The sequence below is a fragment of the Callorhinchus milii genome, unplaced genomic scaffold, assembly GCF_018977255.1.
Source record: "Callorhinchus milii isolate IMCB2004 unplaced genomic scaffold, IMCB_Cmil_1.0 Scaffold2, whole genome shotgun sequence".
NCBI lineage: Eukaryota > Metazoa > Chordata > Chondrichthyes > Chimaeriformes > Callorhinchidae > Callorhinchus > Callorhinchus milii.
Genome location: NW_024704743.1, coordinates 104708908 through 104732505, shown reverse-complemented (window position 1 = coordinate 104732505; position 23598 = coordinate 104708908). Strand labels below are relative to the sequence as shown.

General features: G+C 40.2%; 1 protein-coding gene across 1 annotated transcript in view; it reads left to right on the top strand.

The window, feature by feature from the left end:
- LOC103186711 (peroxidasin homolog) overlaps positions 1 to 23598 on the top strand; it is a 220685-nt gene that overhangs the window by 158714 nt on the left and 38373 nt on the right. Inside the window, exons 11-14 of the mRNA XM_007905901.2 lie at positions 16827 to 16943; positions 17377 to 17535; positions 18332 to 18444; positions 19078 to 19234. Coding sequence (XP_007904092.1) covers positions 16827 to 16943; positions 17377 to 17535; positions 18332 to 18444; positions 19078 to 19234 — 546 coding nt within the window. The remainder of the gene's footprint in view (positions 1 to 16826; positions 16944 to 17376; positions 17536 to 18331; positions 18445 to 19077; positions 19235 to 23598) is intronic.

The following is a 23598-nucleotide window of genomic DNA, read 5'->3' as shown; positions in this document are numbered from 1 at the left end:
GTCACCAAGATTCTTGACTGGCTCCAGGGAAGATCCAGCAAAGATTAAAAATGTAAAAGAGAAGAAAAAAAACGGCGCTCAGGTTTTCAGTGCAGCTTGAGTTAAGCCAGTATCCCAAAACGCCTCACTCCCCGATCAGATACAACAATGCCAGAACTGAAACCTCCAGGCACAAACATTGTGCTGAAGCTGGAGTGGGGGCAGGTACAATGGTTGGTTCCAAAGATTTCAGTGTTTCTACTGTTGCTTTTGATCGATGAGCTTGGCATTTTAGGACAGCTTGATAGGTTACTGGTATCCTGTGATTTTTGGGGGGTGAGTGAGTTTGCCCCACTTACCCCCCACCGGACCAAATTAAATTGAAACAATTTCCTCAATAGGGAACATAGATTGCTCCCTCAGGCAGCCCATATCTCCACCTAAATCCATTTCCCCACCACAATTGTCAAAAGACGACACAGACCTGATTCCACGCATCACAACCACAAACAACAACAATTTTCATTAATTTAACATTCTTCATGCACAGTAGTACCTCAGAGCAAGTCTCGTGCCTGGAGCACCTCTCTGGCCAGGGCAAGACCAACCTGAGACTGGTGACCAAGGGTTTAAGAAAGATCCGTATTCCACTTTCTCCGCTCCTCTTTGTGACCCCTAGCTCGGCTCGGGACATCCTCCCAACGTGAAAGGCGCTGCACAAATGTAATTGTGTTGTTGTTGTTGAGGGTGCATTAAACTCCTCAGATCAGAACCCCTACTATCCTGATCTCAGCTAATAGACACCCGAAGACATGGCTTTCCAATAAATCATGGGGATGTTTGAATCGTGGTCTCCCTATATGGCCAATACTATACTTGATCTTAGCCAGAGGCAGGCTGAGAAGCAACAGTGTGATACCGAAACAGCAGCTCCCTGGTCTGGAATAGCAACCCAGCTACTAATGCGTGAATTAAGAGAGTGGGAATTAAGATCACTGAGGGGCTTTGAGGGGAAGTATTGTGCCAATGTTGGGTGGAGGTGGGGTGATTTCACTCACGTAGAAAGTTTTCAGTTATACAGTGGGAAAAAATCATTATTTCCTACAGATTTGATACACCTTCATTCATTATCTAATCTGTTATCAAACATGGCATTTTTCAGCCAGTTGCATTTTTTACCTAAATCCTTCTTGGCCAGTATGTATCTACCTAGTGTCGTGTTTCTTTTACAGCAATTTGATATGTAAACAAAACTACTTTCTGTCCGCTGATGGCCTGATGGCCTGTGTTGTAATAGCTGCCTTTTGGAGAGTCTCTAGTAATATGGGATGAAAACACATCAAATCCAGTAGCAAATTACTATAAGCAGGTAATTGCTAGCCCTTAGGCATGGTATAAACAGACCACATTGACCAGATTGTAATGGACAAGGTTTTGCTGACAGGATCAGTGGTAAGCCCTTTGTAATAGAAAACGACACGCTTAAAAACCTGTAGCAGTGAAGCGTATAATAACTTACAGAACTGACCGCATGCCCACAGTATGCCCAGCATAATTACAGCACTGCACAACTGCATCTAGTTTACTACACCACAAGTTTCCGTCCCCATGAGCACATTTGGTAAACTGGATACTCCATCTAATTCAGCGCAGGCATGGTTTACACTTCATCCCTATTTGCACTTCAAAAGTTGGAAGGAGGAGATTGAAGCAATGACATTTGTTCTGAATTAAGAGTGAAATGATTCCCAATGTGATTCTGCAACAAATTACAAATTTTAATACAATTACATTCAAATGAGTATTGTGCACATCTGATTGGTATCGTCTCTGTGGCATATCACTAAGTTTATTAGTGGCACATTTTACTGTATGTGACAAGTCACAGGAGCAATGATTGATTCCACTAGACAAAGCCAGTAGAAAGTAGAAGTGTAATTTTGTGCAAGATTTTTTTCAGACTTAAGTACTTTTGGTATTGGAAAACAGGCAAGAACATATCTATTACATTCTTTTAACACTTTCTATTTGCAGCAGATTTAGGTGTGTGTCAACATTTTCAATCTGTTTGATATTTGTACATAAATTAGTTCCACAAAATATGGCAGAGCCTCCTGTCACCAGCTGCATTAATCTTTAGGTTTTGCCACATGTTAACTGACTCTTTCCTTGTCAGATTCATTGGGAGATTCATCAAAAAGATTTGTAAATAGCAAATACTGGGTCGCAAATTTATCCTCTCAAATTCCCCTTGAACGCTCAACTCAATTTCCACTGGGATTCCTTGATTGCAAATTCTTTTGTAAATCTCACAATTGGGACCATAAACTCTTTAATTCCTACAGACGACAGACTGAATCATATGCCTTTGAACTGTTATCATGATGGATGGTCCACCATACAGACTCAAAAGTGACCACTGAAGGGAATCTCTCCTGATGTCCCAGCCAACAATCTCTTAAATAAAACAATCGGGTGTTCACTTCAGGGCCTGTTTGTGGGTCATTTGCTGTGTACAAATTGGCTACTGCATTCATTGACGAATACAATACTTTAGTGACACCTCTATGAACCATGTAGAAACATTTCAGTGCAATAAGGAACAAAATCAAATTGAAGTATAATTCAACAATATCCAAGACTTTGGCTTGTTAATTTTTATTTCTGTTTTCTCCCCTTTGGTGAACGGGTTAATATCTCATTGTAAATTGAGGTAAATTGTAAATTGGGAACCGCAAGAAATCTATTTCCAAATTATATTATTATTAATAGTTTCATGCTATATATACCATTATACACGTCTCAAAGAGCTTTACAAGGTACACTGCAAAATGGAGTGACTGACTACCTTGTGGGCAAACATGGCAGCCAATTTGCGCAGAGCAATGTCTGACAAACAGTCATGAAGTGAATGAATAATTTTATTTTGGGGTATTGTTCGGCAGGGCATGGGGAGAAACATCATGGTATCTTTTAACGTCCACTTTAACAGGCGGACAAGACCTCAGTTTAGCATCTCATCCAAAGAACAACATCTACAACAATGCAGCACATCTCTAGCACTGTATTGGAGTGGTAGCATAGACTATATGAGTTCCAAGCCTGACATGGGGCATGAACCCATAACCTTCTGTCTCAGAAACGAGAGTACCACCTAACAGAGCCAGACTGACACACAAATTAAGATTGAATTCAAGACTATTTTCAAAATTCCTTACTAATCTTAAAACTATTCAGCCTACAAACATTGGTAAATTCAGACCACAGAGCAATTCCTACAGCAACTTGAATGTTTAGATTCTAACTTTATACAGAAAAGTACTGTCACACAGGAACTCAACTAGTGTTTGGCTTACTTTTCACTCTAACTGAACTCCAACTTTAGGATATTTTACCCTAGTTCTACTAGTCCATTATTTTTCTGTCTTGTTTAAAACCTAATATACAATTTTATATAACCCTGTGAACAAAGCATATAATTTGGCTTGTGCTCTTTGCACCTGCCCATAATGTTCAGATTAACGTAAGCAATAAATACCCATAATATGGGCTTGCTGTTTCAATAAGGTAAGTGCTTCCTTGTGTGAGACATGTTGTTTGCTTAGATGAACTACAATTGGCAAATACAACCAAAGAAAAAGTAATGATAGCAAATGTGCCACAAAGCAGTAAAACCTAATGATTGCGTATAATAATATTAATAATAATCCTTTCATTTGATATTGCACTTTACCACGTCATCGAGGTGTCTCAAAGTGCGTCACAGAATATACTGTAAAGTGGATTGGATTGACTCTGTTTTTTATGGGTGAAACGTGGCGGCTATTTTGCACACAGCAGTGTCCCATAAGCAAACCATAAAATAAATTACCAATGTTGTTTGGGGGATTGTTGGCCAGAACACCTGGAGAAACTCCCTTCTCTTTGCGAATAGTACCATAGGATCTTTAACGCCCACCTGAACAGGCAGACGGGACCTCAGTTTAACGTCAGAACGGCATTGGAGTGTTAACTTAACCTATGTGATTCCAAGTTCAGATGTGGGGTTTGAACCGACAACCACAACCTTCTGATTTGGAGACTACAGTGCTTTCACTAAGCTATTTATTTGGCTGGCACTGCCTACTATTGCCACAGGACCCCCAAATTGACCTTTATAAGCAGCATACTTTCTAGGGGTCTAACTGGAAAAACTCAGAACTTTGTGTCAAAAGTATTATTTGATACGGTCTAACACTTCATTCACATGCTGCTTGTTTCCAGTACATGTATGTGTTATTATGTGTTAAAGCAACGGTGTGTAAGATCTGGCATGCTTTCAAAAGGCAGCTTGACTTTTAAATTTCTGCTGGTATTTGTGGTACCTGCAAGTCTTGGTTCACTTCTATGTTGTATATTTATCAGAAAATCATAAGTGGAATATTTCTCAATAGGATTTCTTAACTGTTGTTTCTTCATAAAATGAGGTTTGAAGAATATGGAATCTACTACTTCAGAAGGCTGCAGATGCAGAATCTATTGGGATATTTAAAAGGGACATAGGTACTTGGGAAATAATAATATGGGTGTTAGCCTGACTCAGTTGGAGGCACAAGGTATGAACCTACAACCCTAGAAAGTCCTTCAGATCAGACGTTAAGGTAGGTCCCATCTGCCTGTTCAGGATGTTAAGGATTCTATGTTGTTCAAAAAGAGAAGGGAGTTTCTCCCGGTGACGTGGCTAATAATTCTTCAAACAAAAATTGGTCATTCACTTCATTGCTGTTTGTGGGACATTGCTGTGCTCAAATTTGGTGCTGTTTGTCCACAAAAATAGTCACTACACCATGATTCATAGTAAATCCTATGAAGCATTTTGAGACTTTTTGACAATATGATCAGGCGTTATTTTCAAAATCTAAGGATTATTATGGTGTGATGGGTGTATGGAGAAAAAATGGAAAGCACGGAAATGAGATTAAAAGATCTACCTTGATATAAAAAAAAGTAAAAATGCTTGACAAATTATTATTTTTATGTAATCAATGCATTGTAGATCTCACATTTACTCAGCTAGTTGATGCCAGCTCACCATTATAAAGCATAGATCAGATAAAGAACTAACTAAATAAATAGCCTGATACTTTATATTTTATTTCCCTTCCCTCACCCCAATTTTATTGTCTGACCAGATGTGAATGATTTCTAACTTTGCATTTCTTTCATTGACCAATTTGTAAAGAGTTACACTTGCAAAACACACAAAGAATCTATTTACTGGGAATATTTTCTCCCTTATTCCAATAATCTACCTGTTATCCAGAAAATATACTCTCCCTGGAAGGGAGATGGGGGGGAATGCAGATCTCAATCGTGAACTGGGATTCAATTTCCCAACACGAGAATTCAATACTGAAACGAAATAGCAAAGTAAATAGCTTTGCTGCACATTTCCATTGGTTAATAAAGTTACCATCATTGGCAGAAATGGGATTCCCTCATTATAACCCAAACCAACAAGATTGTTAACTTTTCCAACCCGCAGACTTAAATGAACTGAGTAACCCTAAAATCTTTGCTCCTGTTTGTTTTTCAAGCACTGACGTTTCAATGTTTCAATATCCACACAGTGTGCCCGTGGATGAAAGGACAATTCCAGTAGTTTGCATGCATGCCTGGCTTCCACTCTCTACAAAACTGAGATATTTAGATACCATTTATGTTGCACTTCAGGGATTTTACAAGCTCCCCTATTGAGCTGATGTTTCCTTTATGGGAAGAAACTGTTTTGTCAGCAGGTTGCTGGAGCAATAAAGAGTAAAACTGCCAAAACACCATTTCAAACACTCTGTTAGATTAGATGCCAGGATTTTGTGTGTTTGGGGGCAACTGATGAGTGTTCCTTTTTTCTGTTTCACTATTTTCTCCTATTTTTCCATTTCCCCGCACAAGTGTTATAAGAAACATTGGATCACTCTCAGGATTTCAGGTTCCACTTTCTGACAAGCACAAAATCGAAAATAGGCAATGATTAAGATACTTTTTAGATCTATACTTCAATTTGAATGAGCGAAAGTAGCTTGTAACTTATATAACAACTTTCACATCAGATAGCAACCTAAAGTGCACTCTAAGCCTGAACTGGGGGGAACATAGAGAAGGGAAGTGACCCAAAGCGGCATTCTAATAGGTAGATTTTTAGAAGGGTTCAAAAAGCGGAAAGGGAATAAGTGGAGAGATTTTGCAACAAGTTCCAGAGAGTGAGTGTTGTTCCTGAGTCTTCAGAGCTATGTGGCTGAGTTTCCCGGTGAATCCTATGGTCTTCTGCCCCATGTTCAGTGCTCTTGGGTTCCGGTAGAACAACAACAACAACTTGCAATTATATGGCACCCTTCACGCTGGATGGCATCTCAGAGCACTTGGAGCCTGTAAGAGCAGATAGCATTCTGTGAGTCACCCTCCCTCCCTTTCACACAGGGCTTTGCTTAGGAAATTCTGTTTTGAGGACTGGAAAGTTAAAATTCATTCAAATGCATGTCCCGTCCTCAAAAAGCTAATGTATGGTTAGTATTCAGAATGAATAGTTGCTTTAATGTGTAATGTGGCAGTTTAAAAAAACCTATTATTTACTATGGCTGCCATCCCATATTAGCCACACCTTCCTCAATAATTTCTTTGGGTTTCTTTCTCCTTTAACAGTCTTATTTAAACCTTTTAAACTCAGACAAATTCAGATTTTATTAGCTAGCCTTTTAATGTTTAATGACTGTGAGCTTGCAGTTTGAGATACTTGGTCGGTTTGGGGAGTAAGTCCTGTTTTCCATTCAGACAAGGTCTCCAGGACCCAGTGAGGAGTCCTGTAGCTCAGTGCTTAGAGCACTCACCTCACGAGTGAGACCTGGGCTCGACTTCCGGCAGGGCGAAACCTTGGGCAAGTTTCCTTACTCCACACATCTGATAATAATCCCTCAAGAAGAAAATAACAATTTGTTCATTCAATCCACGAATATTTGTGGGACACGGCTGTGCGCAATTGACTGCGCTTTTTGCCCACAAATATACAGTCAATTCATTTTACAGTATATTCTGTGAAGCACTTTGAGATGTCTAGAAGACATGAAAACCACTATATCAAATGCAAGGATTGTTTATTATAATCCCACTCTGCCTATAAGAGCATTTTGACTTAAAATCCAAGATTGCCCAGAGTTGTGGAAAATTCTTAAATACAGTCTTAATTTCGACTTTGGTTGTTTTTCCAGAATTGTGAAAGACCAGATTCCAAATAAAGACTGTATTTAAGAATTTTACATACTTATGCATGATTTTAAACATTAAGACAAAATGCTCTTGCAGGCTAAGATATAATAATGATAATCAATTTTGATATACTTTAAGATATAATAACAAGCATTTGATACAGCAACTTTCACATTATTGAGACATCTCAAAGTGCTTCAAAGGATATACCATAAAGTACATGACTGTATTTTGTGGGCAAAATGAAAAGAAAATATACAGTTTCTCTATTTTTTTCAGAAACTCTACTTACTTGACAATATCAACCAATCCCTCTCCTCCGGATTCCCACTCCCTTTTCGAACCCCTCCAATCCGGTTTCCACCATGCCCACAGTACAGAGACTGCGCATGTGAAAGTCACAAACGACATCCTCTCTATCTGTGACCAGGGCTCCCTCTGCCTCCTTGTCCTCCTGGACCTCTCCGCCGCGTTCGACACAGTCGATCACGCCATCCTCCTCCACCACCTTTCATCCGTCATCCTCCTCAGTGGGACCGCGCTCACCTGGTTCGAGTCCTACCTCATAAACTGCCAGCAGTACATCTGCACAAACGGCTTCTCCTCCCGCTCTAACCTCGGTCACCTGCGGGGTACCCCAAGGATCCATCCTTGGCCCCCTCCTCTTTCTGATCTACATGCTCCCTCTTGGGGATGTCATCCGTAGACATGTGGTACATTTCCACACGTGTGCAGATGACACCCAACTCTATTTTTCCACCTCTCTTTGCGACCCCCAGTCCCCTGATGTTCTGTCAGCCTGCCTGTCAGATCTCAGGGGCTGGATGAGCGCAAACTTCCTTCAGCTGAACATTGACAAGACAGAAGCCATACTCTTTGGCTCTCGTCAACTTCTAAAATCTCAAGGCTCTCACCTCCTTCCCCTACCCGACCTCCCCCTAAAACTCTCCGAACCCGTACGCAACCTAGGGGTCAGGGTCGACCCCCAATTATCCTTCCTCCCCCACATCCTGTCCCTCACCAGCATCGCCTTCTACCACCTCCGACAGCCCATCTCTGTCAATACCTCTCCCAAAAAGCTGCTGAAACCCTGGTCCATGCCTTTGTCACTTCTTGGCTGGACTACTCTAATGCTCTCCTCGCCGGTCTCTCATCCACTACCATCCATAAAATCCAAATCATTCAAAACTCTGCTGCCCGCATTCTCACCCGCACAAAACTGCCTATCCCAGAGAGGATCGATTTCAAGATCCTCACCCTTGTATTCAAGTCCCTGCACTCCTCTGCACCACCCTACCTCTCTGACCTCCTCTCTCCTCAAAACAGTACTCGTTGCTTTCATTCCTCCGGGTCTGGCCTCCTCCTCGTCCCCCAAGTCCTCCGCTCCACCCTCGGCGGCTATGCCTTCAGGCTATGCCTCGAGGCTCTGGAACTGCCTTCCTCACTCCCTTCACCTCGCTCACTCCCTTCCCATTTTTAGGTCTCTGCTGAAGACCTTTCTATTCGACAGCGCCTTTGGTCACCTTCCTCCCCCTCCCCCTGGCTCATTCCTGGGATCCGTTACTGTGAAGCGCTCTGAGATGCCGTCCGGCGTGGAGGGCGCTATATAAATCCAAGTTGTTATTGCTGTTGAAGGTTAGATGGAAAATGCAGCAACTGTTTTGTTCCAGTTATGAGCTGGTTTTCCTTTGAGCCTCAGAGAGGTTGCAAAGTTTTGATTTTATGTTTTTTCTTTTAAAGCCTTTGCTTCTGACATTGCAGAATAAAGTAAGCATGACTCACACTCCGCAGTACAATACTTATTCAGACATGTCTGTGTTAAATGTTCACATTGTCTCAAGCTGAATCCAAACTGACCTGAGACTTGCTAACGTGTAGGCTGTGCTCTTGGTATGAATACATTTTCTTAAAGTAACGTGACAAATACCCTCCTCAGGCGATGCACTAGATCCACATTACAATGAACTTAAAAATAATAAACAATAATAATAATAATCCTTGCATTTGCTATAGCGCTTTTCACATCAGGAGGATGTCCCAAAGCGCTTCACAGAATACACTGTAACGTGAATTGACTGTATATTTGTGGGCGAACGCGGCAGCCAATTGCGCACAGCAATATCCCACAAACAGTCGTAGATTGAAAATGACCAATTTATTATTGTTTTTGGTTTTTGGAGGGATTATTATTAGACGTGTGGAGTAAGGAAACTTGCCCAAGGTTTCGCCCTGCCTGGAATTGAACTCAGGTCTCTCGCTTGCAAAGCGAATGCTCTAACCACTGAGCTACAGGACTCCACAAATAATGCCTGCATTTGATATAGAGCCTTATCATGTTTTTGAGACATCTCAAAGTGCTTCACAGAATGTATTGACAAGTGAATTGACTGTTTATTTTGTGGGCAAAACACGATAGCCGATTGCGCACAGCAGTGTCCCACACATAATCATGGATAGACTGACCACATTTTTTAAAAAGTTTTTAATTTATTTTTCTTTGAAGGGATAACCCCACTGAGTACATTTATTTCCCAGAGTTTGTGAAGCTGCATACAATTAAGGTATAAACTAATCAAGTCCAGTCTATAATAATAATAATAAGAAAGTCCATATGGATTTAGACCAAAAATAACCCACACCTCTGAAGGAAGAAAATCACTTCTCTGGGGGAGAAAAATGTTGAATGGCACAAAACATATATGCAGTGTTAATAAATGAAGAAAAGTAATAGTATGCCTTACCTGTTGTCATCCAGTAATATAAAAGCAGGTAACATAAAAGGGAACCCTAAGGTATTTTATGAACATCTAAAGAATAAAAGGTTAGTCAAAGGTAGGGTGGGGCAAATTAGGGACCAAAGAGGAAATCTTTTTGTTGAGGCAGAAGGCATGGATGACATACTGAATGAGTACTTTGCATCTGTCTTCACAAAAGAAGAGGATGCAACCAATGCCACAGTAATCGGAGGAGATGGTAGAGAAATTGGATAAGATAAGAATAAACCAAAAAGATTGACGGTGCTCAAGGTATATAAGTCACACCATCCAGACAGGATGCAATCCCAGGTTACTGAGGGAAGTAAGCGGAAATAGCGGAGGCTCTGGCCACAATCTTTCAATCGGGGTGGTGCCAGAGGACTGGAGGGTTGCAAATTTTACTCCCCACACCATTTAGGTGCCAAACCAGGGTTGTTAAGCGCTTTCCTCTGATATGAAATATTTTATATAAATGTACATTTGTCTTGCACTGTATTGGATGAGAATTAAAAAGAATAGAAAAATTGAAGACATCAGGATTCCCCATTGTAAACAAGTAACGACAAGTTTGCTATTTTAACAAGCAGCATGTGAGAGACCTCAAAGAGTGTTTAAACTGAATAAGGTCTTTAAGGGATAGGCTGAGTAGAAAATATTATGCAGGGAATCAGGAAATCACAGATGTGTTAAATTATTTTTTCTATCAGTCTCCAAAAATGAAGAGTTTGGCAATATTCCAGATCTAGTCAAATTGTCTCAGAAATCTATAACATATGTAGAGATCAGGAAGGCATATATATGTATGAGTAATGAATAAAAATTGGAGACCTCTCACCGGATGGGATAAATTCTGCAATCCTTAAGGAAATGAGTGAGGAAGTAGGGAAGGCCATGGTTAATATTTTCAAGAATTACATAAACACAGTTGGGGGAAGGGGGTGGGTGGGGGTGGACAGCATAATATCTTGTATTATTGCAAGTCTACATAGGACCTGAATCAGTGAATTATAGACAAATCAATATTAATAATGAGAATATAGGAACATAGTTGAGACCATTCTGCATGATGGCATCACATTTGTTTCGAAGATCATGGAGTTCACAATTGCAGCCAACATGGTTTTAGAAGCAATGGAATAAAGTTTATGGTGTTTCTCAGTTGTCACTCGCTAGTTAGCAGAACATCACTCTCACTAGGTTATCACTTCCTTTCTAAATCCCAGTTTCCACCATCTTTGATATTACTGAAGCAGTGACAAGTGTGATTGTAAATCAAAGCCCATAGAGCAGCTTCTAAATTACTTTATATTCCGGAATAATAATAATCCTTGCATTTGATGATGATTACATTGTCAAAATTCCTCAAAGTGATTCACTACAAAGTTTAATGACGATTTATTTGGAGGCAAACACAGTAGCCAATTTGTCCAATGTCCCACAAACAGCTTTGAAGTGAATGACCAGGACACCAGGAGAAACTCCCATCACTTTTTGAATAGTGACTTTGGATCTTTAGCATACACGTGACCAGGGACAGACAAGAGCTCGGTTTATAGTCGTATTTGAAGGACAGCACTTATGACAATAAGTGCAGTGCTCCCTCAGCATTGTAATGGAGTGTCAGCCTAGATCTTGTGAGCTCAAACTTTTGATGTAGGACTTGAACCCAGAACCTTTTGAGAGTGCTACAAATTGAGCCAGGCTGACACAACAGTTATTTTCATAAGGAAGGGTGATCTCCCCAACTCAAAATTAAGTGTTTACGGATCAAGACCTCGGACTGAGTCCACCCCATCAATAGATTGGTTGGTGATAGGATGTATTTTGCCCCTTCTCAGCAGATCTACCTTGGAAAATAGATTGTAAACAAACCAAAATATAAAAGCCAGTCTAGGCCACATAATTTACAATTATACTTACCATCACCAAACTAATGTCAAAGATAGTGGGCTCCATCATTATAAATTGAAAGAAAATGCACAAGTAGGAGTGTGCTGCCACCTAATGGGCAACATCTTTGGCGATAGTTAGGAAACACCGCAAACTGCCCAGTTTATAATTACCTACATTCCTCAAAAGTGCTGGAAAGTTTTAAAAGTTCTTAAGTTAATTCACAAGAGTTATCCAGTGAGTACAGTATGCGTGAATTTCAAAGCATTTTGTGCATCCGTTTGTCACCAGCCACCTGGATTACTCAAACGCACTCCACGCTGGTCTCCCCAGCTCCACTATTCAAAAGATTCAGCTCATTCAGAACTCTGCCGGACCAAACTCTGTACCCACATCTCACCAGCTCTGGCCAGGCTCCACTGGCTCCCCATCACCAAACGGATCGACTTCAAGATCCTCACACTCGTGTTCAAATCCCTTCACTCTCTGGCACCTCCCTACCTCTCCAACCTCCTCACTTTCCAATCCACCACCTAGTGCCTCCGCTCAACTGGCACTGGCCTCCTGCCCGTCCCTCGCACCCTCTGCCTCACCATTGGTGGTCGCACCTTCAGCCACTACGCCCCAAAACTCTGGAACACTCTCCCTCAATCCCACCTCCTTGCCTCCTCTCTCCCCCGTTTTTCAATTCCCTCCTGAAAACCTTCCTCTTCAACTGTGCTTACGGCCAATTTCTCCCCCCTCCGCCGGCTCGGAGTCAGGCTCTGCTACTGTTAAGCACTCTGGGACTCTATCCTGCAGTGGAGACCGCTTTATAAGTACATGTTATTGTTGTTGCAATGATAACAAAATTACATTTGTATAGGGCCTCCTAAGGTGCTGGACAATCAATATTTCGGATCCGAGCTGAGGGTAGGGATAGGGGAGGGTGAAGGGCGGTGGGAGAAGGAGGGTGATCGAAGGCACGGTCAAAGAGGAGTGTCTTGAAGGAAGCAAAGGGAGAGGCATTGCATCCATCTGGCCAGTCCCAAAGGAATAGGAAACATTCTATCTTGTGCCCCCAATTAATATTTTCACTAAAATGCTATCTAATTCCCACTTGAATTTGCTGACACAAGCTGCTTCCAGCTCCTCCCTAGATAATATATTTCAAGTATTTGCTAGTCTCTGTGTAAAGTAATTAAATTTGAACTTTCACTCAACCTTCCTTTGCCAAGCTCAATTTGTTCCTGTGTTATAGAGTTTGTGACTGTGTTAAACATATTATTAGGATTGATTTTATCTACACTCTTTAAGATCTTTTGTTTTGATCAGCCAGATGTCTGACATACGCGGAAATCCATCACCAAGCTTTAGAATATCCAAACCACATAAAATTTCCATGTGCTGGAATGGAATGTGCACATTCTCTCTGGAGGGATGCATCCTGACAAGGATAGGGAGTTCCAAAGAGTGCATTGGTGGTACTGAGTTTAAGCAGCTAAAACCATATAGTTTACCATTGGGAGCATATCTGGCAAGCTTCCCGCTGGCTGGCCTGCCCCTCCGAGTCCTGCCAATGCGCCAGGCTGGTAGGTCTGTCACCAGCAGCAGCCTGGAGTACCGTGAACCTACCTGGTTCAGGAACTGGACTGCCTATAACAGCCAGAGGTTTGACTCAATTATGACATTAAGTTGTCAAGCATGTGATCTTCACGTCAGCTTAGGATTTGATATCTGACGAGCACACATTTGAGCCCTCACGAGGTGAGCTTCCTGGTGAGCATGACCAGATGAGCCTTCCTCATAGCTCAGCATGAAAGGCTTGCTCTGGAGCATTGCCACCATCTTCATACAGCTCATAATCACTACCCATTAAGTGATTGTTCTAAAAGTTGGAGGTGAAAAGCTTGAGCAGTGGGTGCTTAGCTTTTGCTATATCTATCAAAGTGGATTCCAAGCCTCTTTGGGGAGAGGTAAGTGGGTTCTCTTTAGAGCTGAACTGGCTCCAAAGTGACATGCCTGTCAATAGAATGTCAGAATCGAGCCAACTGTGGTGGTCTCAGTAGTCCGGTTCCTGAGCCAGGCTGGTCTGCAAGTGTCCCAGGGCACTGCTGATAACATAACAACCAGCCTAGCTCAACGGCAGGACCTGGAAGGGCAGATCAGTCACTTGGGGCAGGGAATCATCCCACTCAGCTCCTGTTAACCCTGGAAGTCAAAGCCCTAACCGATAGGATGGTCCTAGCTGGACAAGCAGCAGGGAAGCAGCAATATCATTGGCAAGCTATGCGGTTTTAGCTGGTTAGATCCAGCAGTACCCCAAAGCACACTCTGGGGTCACCAGGCCTTGGCTCTTGCCAACCTGCTCCTAATACTTTCCGAAATTAGGCAAGCAGAATGCATCCCTCCAGGGAGAGATGCGTATTCCATTTCCAACAATCTATCTCTGGGATTTCCATGTGTAGATGCATGGAACTCTCAGCTTGGTTTGGATATCCTTAAGCGTGGTGATGGATTTCCGCATATGTCAGACCCAAAAAAAAAAAAAAATCCAAGCTGTATGAACATATGATCACAAACCCAGACTCCAGATAACACAGCTGTTGTCCCAAGTTTCAGAGATTTCTCATCAGTTATTCGAGGGTCATCCACCTTCAGTGTTGTGGGAAGACCTCCATGGAGAGAGAGCACATTTCATACCAGTTCCAGGAAATTTTCTGCGTGTAGGTGGCATACATATATTTTGCCCACAAAATGTACAATCAATTCACTTTAAGGTATAGTCTGTGAAACGCTTTGAGACTTCTCGAAGACGTGATAAGGTGCTATATCAAAGGATTATTATTAGAATTCTCATGTGGTTTGGATACTGTTAATTATTGTGATGGGTCTCTGTATCTTATCAGTAAGCTAAAGTCAGGATGAGGGGTGGGGGATATCACCTTGCTGTTGTTAATTATCAAATCATCGTAATTTGGGTTGAAATGATAATAATCCTCACCGGAGATCAAATCACATCCCTCAGTTTTTACGCCAGAAATGTGAATCCATGACGGGTGACAGTTTTGAAATGTAAGGTGCAGTTTATACCATTTAAGTGGATGAGAAAAGGATGGCACAATTCTCAAATACTTCATTCGATTTTGCAAGCTTCCGCTCTCGAAACAAAGCAAAGCATTAACTATAACACAAATAATTCTTTTACAACCCAGCATGTTTTCCTAACGAGAGCCTTCATAGTAAATCAAACACCATTGAACTGGGCTGAAAAACCATAGGAAACTCAAACGCAAAGATACTGTGTCTCATAAATCTCCATTTTAAAACATAACCCAGTAATGAATAAAGTATAAAATTATTCCTTTCCATGGAGAGCCATTTGTTTGACGTTGAACACACCCACAGCACAGCACCAGTGGTCAGAGGAGATTGTTCCAATTGAGTTAAAGCAACAGGATTTGGCTCATTCATCAATTGCAATTGTTTCATTTGCTCTTTCAGCCATCCAGATTTCTGACTAAACCCTCTTTCTACTACTATGTTTGCACCGCATAGAGTGCTTAACAAGGCTTATTACAAACCTGCAAGATAAGCGGGAGCCTGGGGTAGTGTGAGTTAAACTGGAGCTTCACTCCTGGAAGTACTGTTTGAGGATTAATGGGATTAATTGGCAGATCGCTTTTCCTTAAAAAAAATTGGTCACTTCAATCCACGACTGTTTATGGGACACTGCTGCGCACAATTGGCTGCCATGTTTTGCCCACAATACAAATTCACTTTGCAGTATATTCTGTGAAGCGCTTGGAAACGTTTCAAAAACATGATAAGGCGCTATATCAAATGCAAGGATTATTATTATTAACACCTGTGGAGTACAAATGATATGCATATCAAATCACATAGTGCACACTCATTCACCATGGTTTGCATTGTTCAACTTCAGAAAATTTAAATGATCACCTTTTCTGCTATTAAAAGGCTGGTTACAGCAACCAAAGGAATGTGTGTGCAATTTGATCTTGGGAGATATATTCAGAGAAGAATTCATCATAGTATTGTTTGTTAAACTAGAGGAAGAGACAAAAAAGAATAAGATAGTGTGAGGTGAGAAAAGAGTCACGTGGACAGCCCTGATGGTGTATTAGATAAAGCTGCAGTTTACAGATCAGGAGATCGCTGGTTTTTATTGAGGTTGCTGGTCTCAGCTGGGGCTGCACAGGGAGGCTAAGTTGACTACGACCTTCCCAGGGTTAGGAAACATATACACCTATTTCATGTTATTATCCCCAAAGCTGGGGCTGGGAGGCAAGGGCATGTGGGCCAAGGGGCAGGGGAGAGAAAAATGACCAAAGGTGCGATCAAAGAGGAAAGTCTTCAGACAGAACTTGAAGGAGGCAAGGGAAGGAGTGAGTTGTAGAGACTCCACAATTGAATTCGGGAGAGTGAGGCAGATACAGAGAGAGAGCTGCACACAGACTTTTTCATATGGCCAAAAAAATTAATCAACAGGACTTTCAATCTGTGCTTAGTTCAAATTCACACTTTTACCAAATGTAATAAAGAGAGTGCTTTGGTACACAACACTTGGATAAATGAGGATCCTGCTTATAAATGGCATTCTATTAGTAAGAATACTGAAGAAATTGAGTGAAATTTTATTCATAGCAAACTCTTGCAGTTACCATGTTTTAATAATAAATGAATTAACGTTCTACTTTATTATACCAGTAATAAGATCCAAAGTGCAGTTTGATTCCTGTAATCTCTTGTGTTTGTTTCATTCATTAACCTAAACTGCTAATAAGCATTTTCTTTTAATAAAAAATGAGATGTAAGGAAATTGTATAATAAAATATGTGAGTTTATTTGATTAATTGTTCCACCTTTATCTAAGTGTTTCATTCAATAATGTGGTACTATTGTTTTACAGTGTATTCTCATTTCCTAATAGTTTCTGAACATTATCCTTTATATACCCAGCCCCCCCGAGATTTACAGTCACTCCTATGGACCAGGTCATAATAGAGGGGCATACGGTAGACTTTGACTGTGCAGCTGAAGGCAATCCAACCCCAGTCATTGCTTGGACAAAAGCAGGTATATTTCGTTAAAGCAAAGCATCACATTTTCTGGCAATTACATTTTGGGTTGTTAGCTAAAACTGTAAAATGTCAGTTAAGGTCTAAACTTCATCTATTAGATTCATCTTAAAGACAGTTTGGGATAACATTGTTCAGAATAAATCATTGTTCCACATGTAAATGTTAAATATATAAGATACCTTACAATAACCAATAACCTTACAGAATAAATAAATCATTCACTTTTTAAAAAAAGTATCCTGTCATAATCAACTTTGTCTTGTAAAACCTCTTTGAAGTGTTCACAACCAAAAGCAGAAGTGGTCTAGAATAGCAGCACTGTGAAATGCTCATACACTGTAGTTGTATACACTGTCCAGTTTAACGGCTGTGAGTTGTAGCAGACTTTACTTGACTGAAGAAATATTGCTTTGCTTTCTGTTCTCTAGGAGGACAGCTCCCCAATGACAGAAGACATTCGGTCTTGCCCACCGGAACCTTACGGATTGTTCGAGTAGCCCCTCATGACCAAGGCCAATATGAGTGTCAGGCTATCAATGTGGTGCAGGTTAAACGAGCATCTGTCCAGTTAACGATACAGCCCAAAGGTACAGTAACATCTCATATCAGGAAAGGAAAAATGCATCAAGCACTTTAGGCCAATACTCTGCTCCGAGAGTAGATTGCATCAGAGGGTATTTATTATTCCATGATGTGCAATCCCTTAGATATATTCTGAGTTTCACAAGATAATAATAATAGTAATCCTTGCATTTGATATAGCGCTTTTCATGTCTTCTAGACGTCTCAAAGCGCTTCACAGAATGTACTGTAAAGTAAATTGACTGTATATTTGTGGGCGAAATGCAGTAGCCAATTGCGTACAGCAGTGTCCCACAAACAGTAGTGGATGGAAGTGACCAATTTATTATTGCTTTTATTTCTTGAGGGTTTATTATCAGGCGTGTGGAGTAAGGAAACTTGCCCAAGATTTTGCCTTGCCAGGAATTGAACCCAGGTCTCTCGCTTGTGAGGCGAGTGCTCTAACCACTGAGCTCCAGTACTCCATGATGGGGATGAGATGGAATCCATGTAGAACTTTCCTGCAGCAGTTTAAATGGATGGAGTAGAGTCCACAGTATGGCCAATTATATGCACTTGGTTTGTGGAAAGAGTGGGCTTCATAGGTGAAATTAGTTATTCTCATTCTGCACTTTATGACACTCTCATTGTCAAGCCATTGAAACATAGCTGTAATATTGGATGATATAATTATTTCTAAAATATTATATTTTTGTGTGTTTTGTAATTATTTCTGCGTAGTGTTTAATAATTTATTGCACTAACTTGATTTCTACTATGTCTGGTCTCAAATTCTAATTTTGTATTACAAATTGCACCCAGTGATACCAGTGTTTACCACTGTGCCACGGGATATTAGCGCAGATGTTGGTCAGGATGTGGAGATACCCTGCAGTGCTCAAGGAGAACCTCACCCCACCGTTACTTGGACTAAGGTACGAGGAGCAGAAAATCAACCAATAATAAGAATGATGGGATGGATGCTTTCTGCGCCTTAATGGAGACAATAGCTGGAATAAACATTAAACTACTGATTTCTCTGGGTTTTTCGGCTTGGCTGCTTCCTTGTAAGACATATTTGCCCATTTTCCCCTCTACCTCCAATCTGCATGCTCTCATGAGAGGCAAATGTACTTCTACTTGGACAAGAGCAGTTTTCTGAATTTTTAAATCAGAATAGCCAGTATTTCCTCCTTACTGGATTATAAAAAAAAGCTCTGAAAATTAATAATTAAAAGAAGTGGAAATAAAATTTGGAAAATAATATTAACCACAAAGTAGGAACTATGAAATCTATCTTGTGGTAATTCTTAACAGGGTTCCTTAATAATTCAAATTGTCTATTGGATGTCTGCTCCTGAATTCGATCCCATCAGAGTTCCCATGGCTCGGAATAGTGTATTTCCAATTTTAAGAAGGAGTCCCGATTTAACCAATTCAGAGCCTTCTGAATTCTAGTCTTCTACAGAAACCCAAATAAGACTTTAATAATGATCTGAAACTTGTTTGAGAAACCCAGTGTAGCATTTCCACTGAAAGCTACAGAATGAATGTGTTTGTCATAACAGGATGGAGTTCAGATTACAGAAAGTGGAAAATTCCATATTAATTCCGAGGGTACACTGGGTATCAGGGACATTGGCCAGGCGGACCAAGGGAGGTATGAGTGTGCTGCAAGGAATACAATTGGCCAGGCAACGACAAATATGCTGTTGTCCGTGACGGGTAAGTATTTTTTCAATACCACAATTCTTCATGAATAGATCAATTGATTTTTTGTGACTGCTTCATTGAGTTATGAATGCTGTTCATGACATCTATAGTGCATTGGCCTATTGAGAATATAATTATAGATTTCTACTGAAATTGTATGATTTTAAGTTCTGCCTATTAGAAGGTACAATAATTACAATATGAAAAGATACTGGGAAGTAGCAGTGATTTGGGACTAGAGTGCACTGTATAGCTATTATTGATGAGTTAGTACCAACATTGTATCTTTGTGGACTCTTCTTCATGGAATCCTGTAGCTCAGTGGTTAGAGCACTTGCCTCGCAAGCGAGAGACCTGGGTTCTATTCCTGGCAGGATTTTGGGTAAATTTCTTTCCTCCACACATTTATTCCTCTGTTTACCTAGCAGTAAGTAGGAACTCAGTTGTTAGTTGATTGGCGGAGATCGCTTTCCGGGGATAATAATCCCTCAAGAAAAAAACAATAATAATTTGCTCACTCAATCCACGACTATTTGTGGGATACTGCTGTGCCCACTTGGCTGCCCGTTTCACTTTTTGTGGCTGAGAAAAGGTCAGAAAGCCGGACAAAATGCGAGAAAATAAATTTGAGCCTTTCTTTGGACTTAAACCAATCAAACTTATACTTTTTTTAAAATCCAAACAATGTGAATTGGATACTTTGTAATCCAGTTTTCAAAATGCAGCATTGCATTTTAGACACATTATGTATGGTATAAGAGGGCAGAGGCTGACGGTTCTGAATACAATTTTGATCTATTGAATGACCTCTAAGTAAATGTGCACTGGTAGTTATTGAATTTCAGCGAATTTGACTCCAATCAGCTGGAGTCCTGCAACTCAGATTAGAGCAATCATCTCGCAAGCGAGAGACCTGAGTTTGATTCTCAGCAGGGCGAAACCGTGGGCAAATTTCTTTACTCCACACGTCTGATGATAATCCCTCAAGAAAAAAACACAATAATAAATTGGTCACTTCAATCCACGACTGTTTGTGAGACACTGCTGTGCGCAATTGGCTGCCGCGTTTGCCCACAAATATACAGTTAATTCGATTTACAGTGTTTTCTGTGAAGCGCTTTGGGACGTCCTCCCGACGTGAAAAGCGCTATATCAAATGCAAGGATTATTATTATTATATTGTGTGAAGCGCTTTGAGTCATCTAGAAGATGTGAAAAGTGCTATATTACATGCAAGGATTATTATTATTATCATTATCACACTTTCCTTGCATCTACAAGTGATGTGAGGCTGAAGAGCATCTGTCCTAGCTGCAGCTCTGGTTCACTAGCATGAGGAATTTTTGAGCAAATCTTTTGCAATAATTTTTCATTGAACTATTATTCATTGAGATTTGATTAATGTGTGAGTAATTCCAGCTATGCAATAGTTCGCCCTGAAAAAAGAACAAGTTTTCGACTTCAATAGCATGCATATTATTTGCTAATGAAATGCAATCTGTCGAGGTTAATTAGGGTGCAACTCCTAATTAATCATTACATTTTTAGTTTCTGTCCAAGTTTATTTAGTGTGTTGTACCTTAATTTCTTTAAATAGCGATGAAGTTTCATACATTTTTAGAGTCAAAGTTGTGGCATTTTCCTAGGATTCCACATTGAGGAATCAGAGCCACACGAACAGGGATGATTCCCAGTAATTGGAAGTACATCATTCTGGACTATAGAATAACAACAAATTACATTTGTATAGCGGCTTTCACTTTGGGAGGACATCACGAGGTGCTGAAGTCCATTCCAACAAGTTCTATTTCCACAGCAGATTTCCTGCAGATCAAGAGGAATTCCAAAGGAACCCTATTAGTACTGCAAAGAACTGTGCTCTCAATGACAAACTATACAGATTTAGCTGATTAAAATGAAGTAGTATCCCAACACACACACTGGAGTCCTCAAGTCTCTGCTAACCTGTACCTAGGCCTCTGTGAAATTAGTTAAGCAGGGTGCAGCCCTCCTGGAATAGAGTGCACACTTCAATCCAGACATAAGGAAACACACGTGCGGAGGTAGCATACATACGTGGAACTCTCAGTCTGGCCTGGATACTCTTAAGCTTGATGATGGGTGTTCACTTGTATGAGAAATTATTATTATTGATTATTATTATTATCAGACACCAACTGAACAAAACAAATCCTTACAATACTCCATATTTCTTCCCACAGTTTGCAGTCTTGGTCACACCATTTTAGAAAGCATATTATTGCTAGTAGCTAAGTAGGAAGATGAACATCCAAAATGATTCTGAGTCAAGAATTTATGCAATAGAGTACAATTTACATTTATATGAGGCTTTCAATGCCAGGAAGCAATCTCAAGGCACTTTGCACTGCTGGCTGCACACCCAAACCGGGGCAGGACCTTAAGAGGGAGGGAAGGAGAAAGATGACTGAAAGCACAATCAAATGCATTTACAATTTAACTTTTAAGGAAAAAATAAGGAAGTTGGGATTGTTCTCTTGAAAAATAAGTTATATTAGCTTGACCTAATTGACATTTCCAAAATCATTGTTTTTGTCGGAATAAAACAGGATGGTTTACAGTGAAATGTATTGATAATAAGTATTTGATATCACTACAGTAATGAATTGCTGGCAATTTTATTTTGCTGATGTATTGCTGTTGGGACTATATAATAGTTGTTGGTTCTCCTGTTAGTGAGGCTAAATCTTTACCTTGTACAATGGTGCAATAGAATTTTCAGTTGTTTTATTGCTGTTATAAACATTTAACATTACACTTTCTTTTGAAGATCAAATTTTGCTCTGAATGCAATTTTTGGCTCCAGATGTTATTATCAGTATGGAAATGTTTCTGATCAGTGCTTCATTTCTTTATTTTATAAATATATTTGGTGCAACTTATCTTGCATACAAAACAAATTGCTTCAATAAGAAAGAGGAACGTTAAAATAGAGGAGTCTCCTATGAACTTTTTGATATAATTTCTTAAAGCAGCGGAAGAGATATGTGGAATCCCATAGCAAAATGATTAGCACACTTACCCTGCAAGTGAGACAACCTGGGTTAAATTCCTGGGTGGGGCAAACCTTAGGCATCTCTCCTTACTCCACATGCTTCTGCTTACCTAGCAGTAAATAGTAACCTGGTTGTTAGTCGATTGGTGGATTGCTTTTGGGGGAAATAATCCCTCAAAAAAAAATTGGTCACTCATTCCACAACTCCACATTCGTGGAGTCCTGTAGCTCAGTGGTTAGAGCACTCGCCTTGCAAGCGAGACACCTGGGTTCAATTCCAGGCAGAGCGAAACCTTGGGCAAGTTTCCTTACTCCACACTGATAATAATCCCTCCAAAAAACAAAAACAATAATAAATTGGTAATTTTCAATCCACGACTGTTTGTGGGACACTGCTGTGCGCAATTGACTGCCACGTTTTTCCCACAAATATACAGTCAATACACTTTACAGCAAAATTCTGTAAAGCTCTTTGAGACGTCTAGAAGATGTGAAAAACGCTATATCAAATGCAAGGATTATTATTATAACTGTTTGTAGGATACTGCTAGGCACAAAATACACAATCAATTCACTATACAATATATTCTGTGAAATGCTTCGAGCCGGCAAAACATTGTGATAAGTCATTATATCAAATACAAGGATTATTATTATATTGTTTGCTTAGGATCTGATCCCAATGTACCCCAACAGTTTTTTTTCCCCTTTTAGTCTTGTCCTATTGTACAAGATTGATAAAGCACTCATCTTCTATACAGCTTGTCCTTTTGTCCCTGGCTTTGGTGTTTTGCATTAGCCAGATCAATATACAGAATTATTACTCTTTTGCCAAGTAATTGAAATCATTTTATTCCCCTTCTACACTTCTTGAGAAATTTTGAGATCACTTCCAGCAGTACAGTACAATTTGAAGCAGAAAACATATTTATACCATCTACTCTGACCGATCTTGCCATGGGTTAAGAAGACTTCTGCGCATATATAACTAAGTTCAAGGCACACCATGACACACACCTATTTGACTGCTCTTTCAGTCATCCTTGCCCTCCCCCTCAGCTCCCACTCCCATCTTGGATGCCAATCCAGAATTGTCAGGTGCATTGACATGTCCTTCCAAAATGAAAAGCCCTTTATAAATGTAAATTGTATTGTATTGTGAACTATGTTGTAAGTGCAGGTGTAGACTTTCACTAAGAAGGATTTGACACGGGTTAACTTTTTTAAGAAGGGTATGACTAACTCTTTGGCAATACTAAAACATTTAAGGTGGCAGTCCTTTATATTGGGCTGCCCAAGAACATGAAAATTACATTGTTGTAATTAAGTTTATAAGTTAATT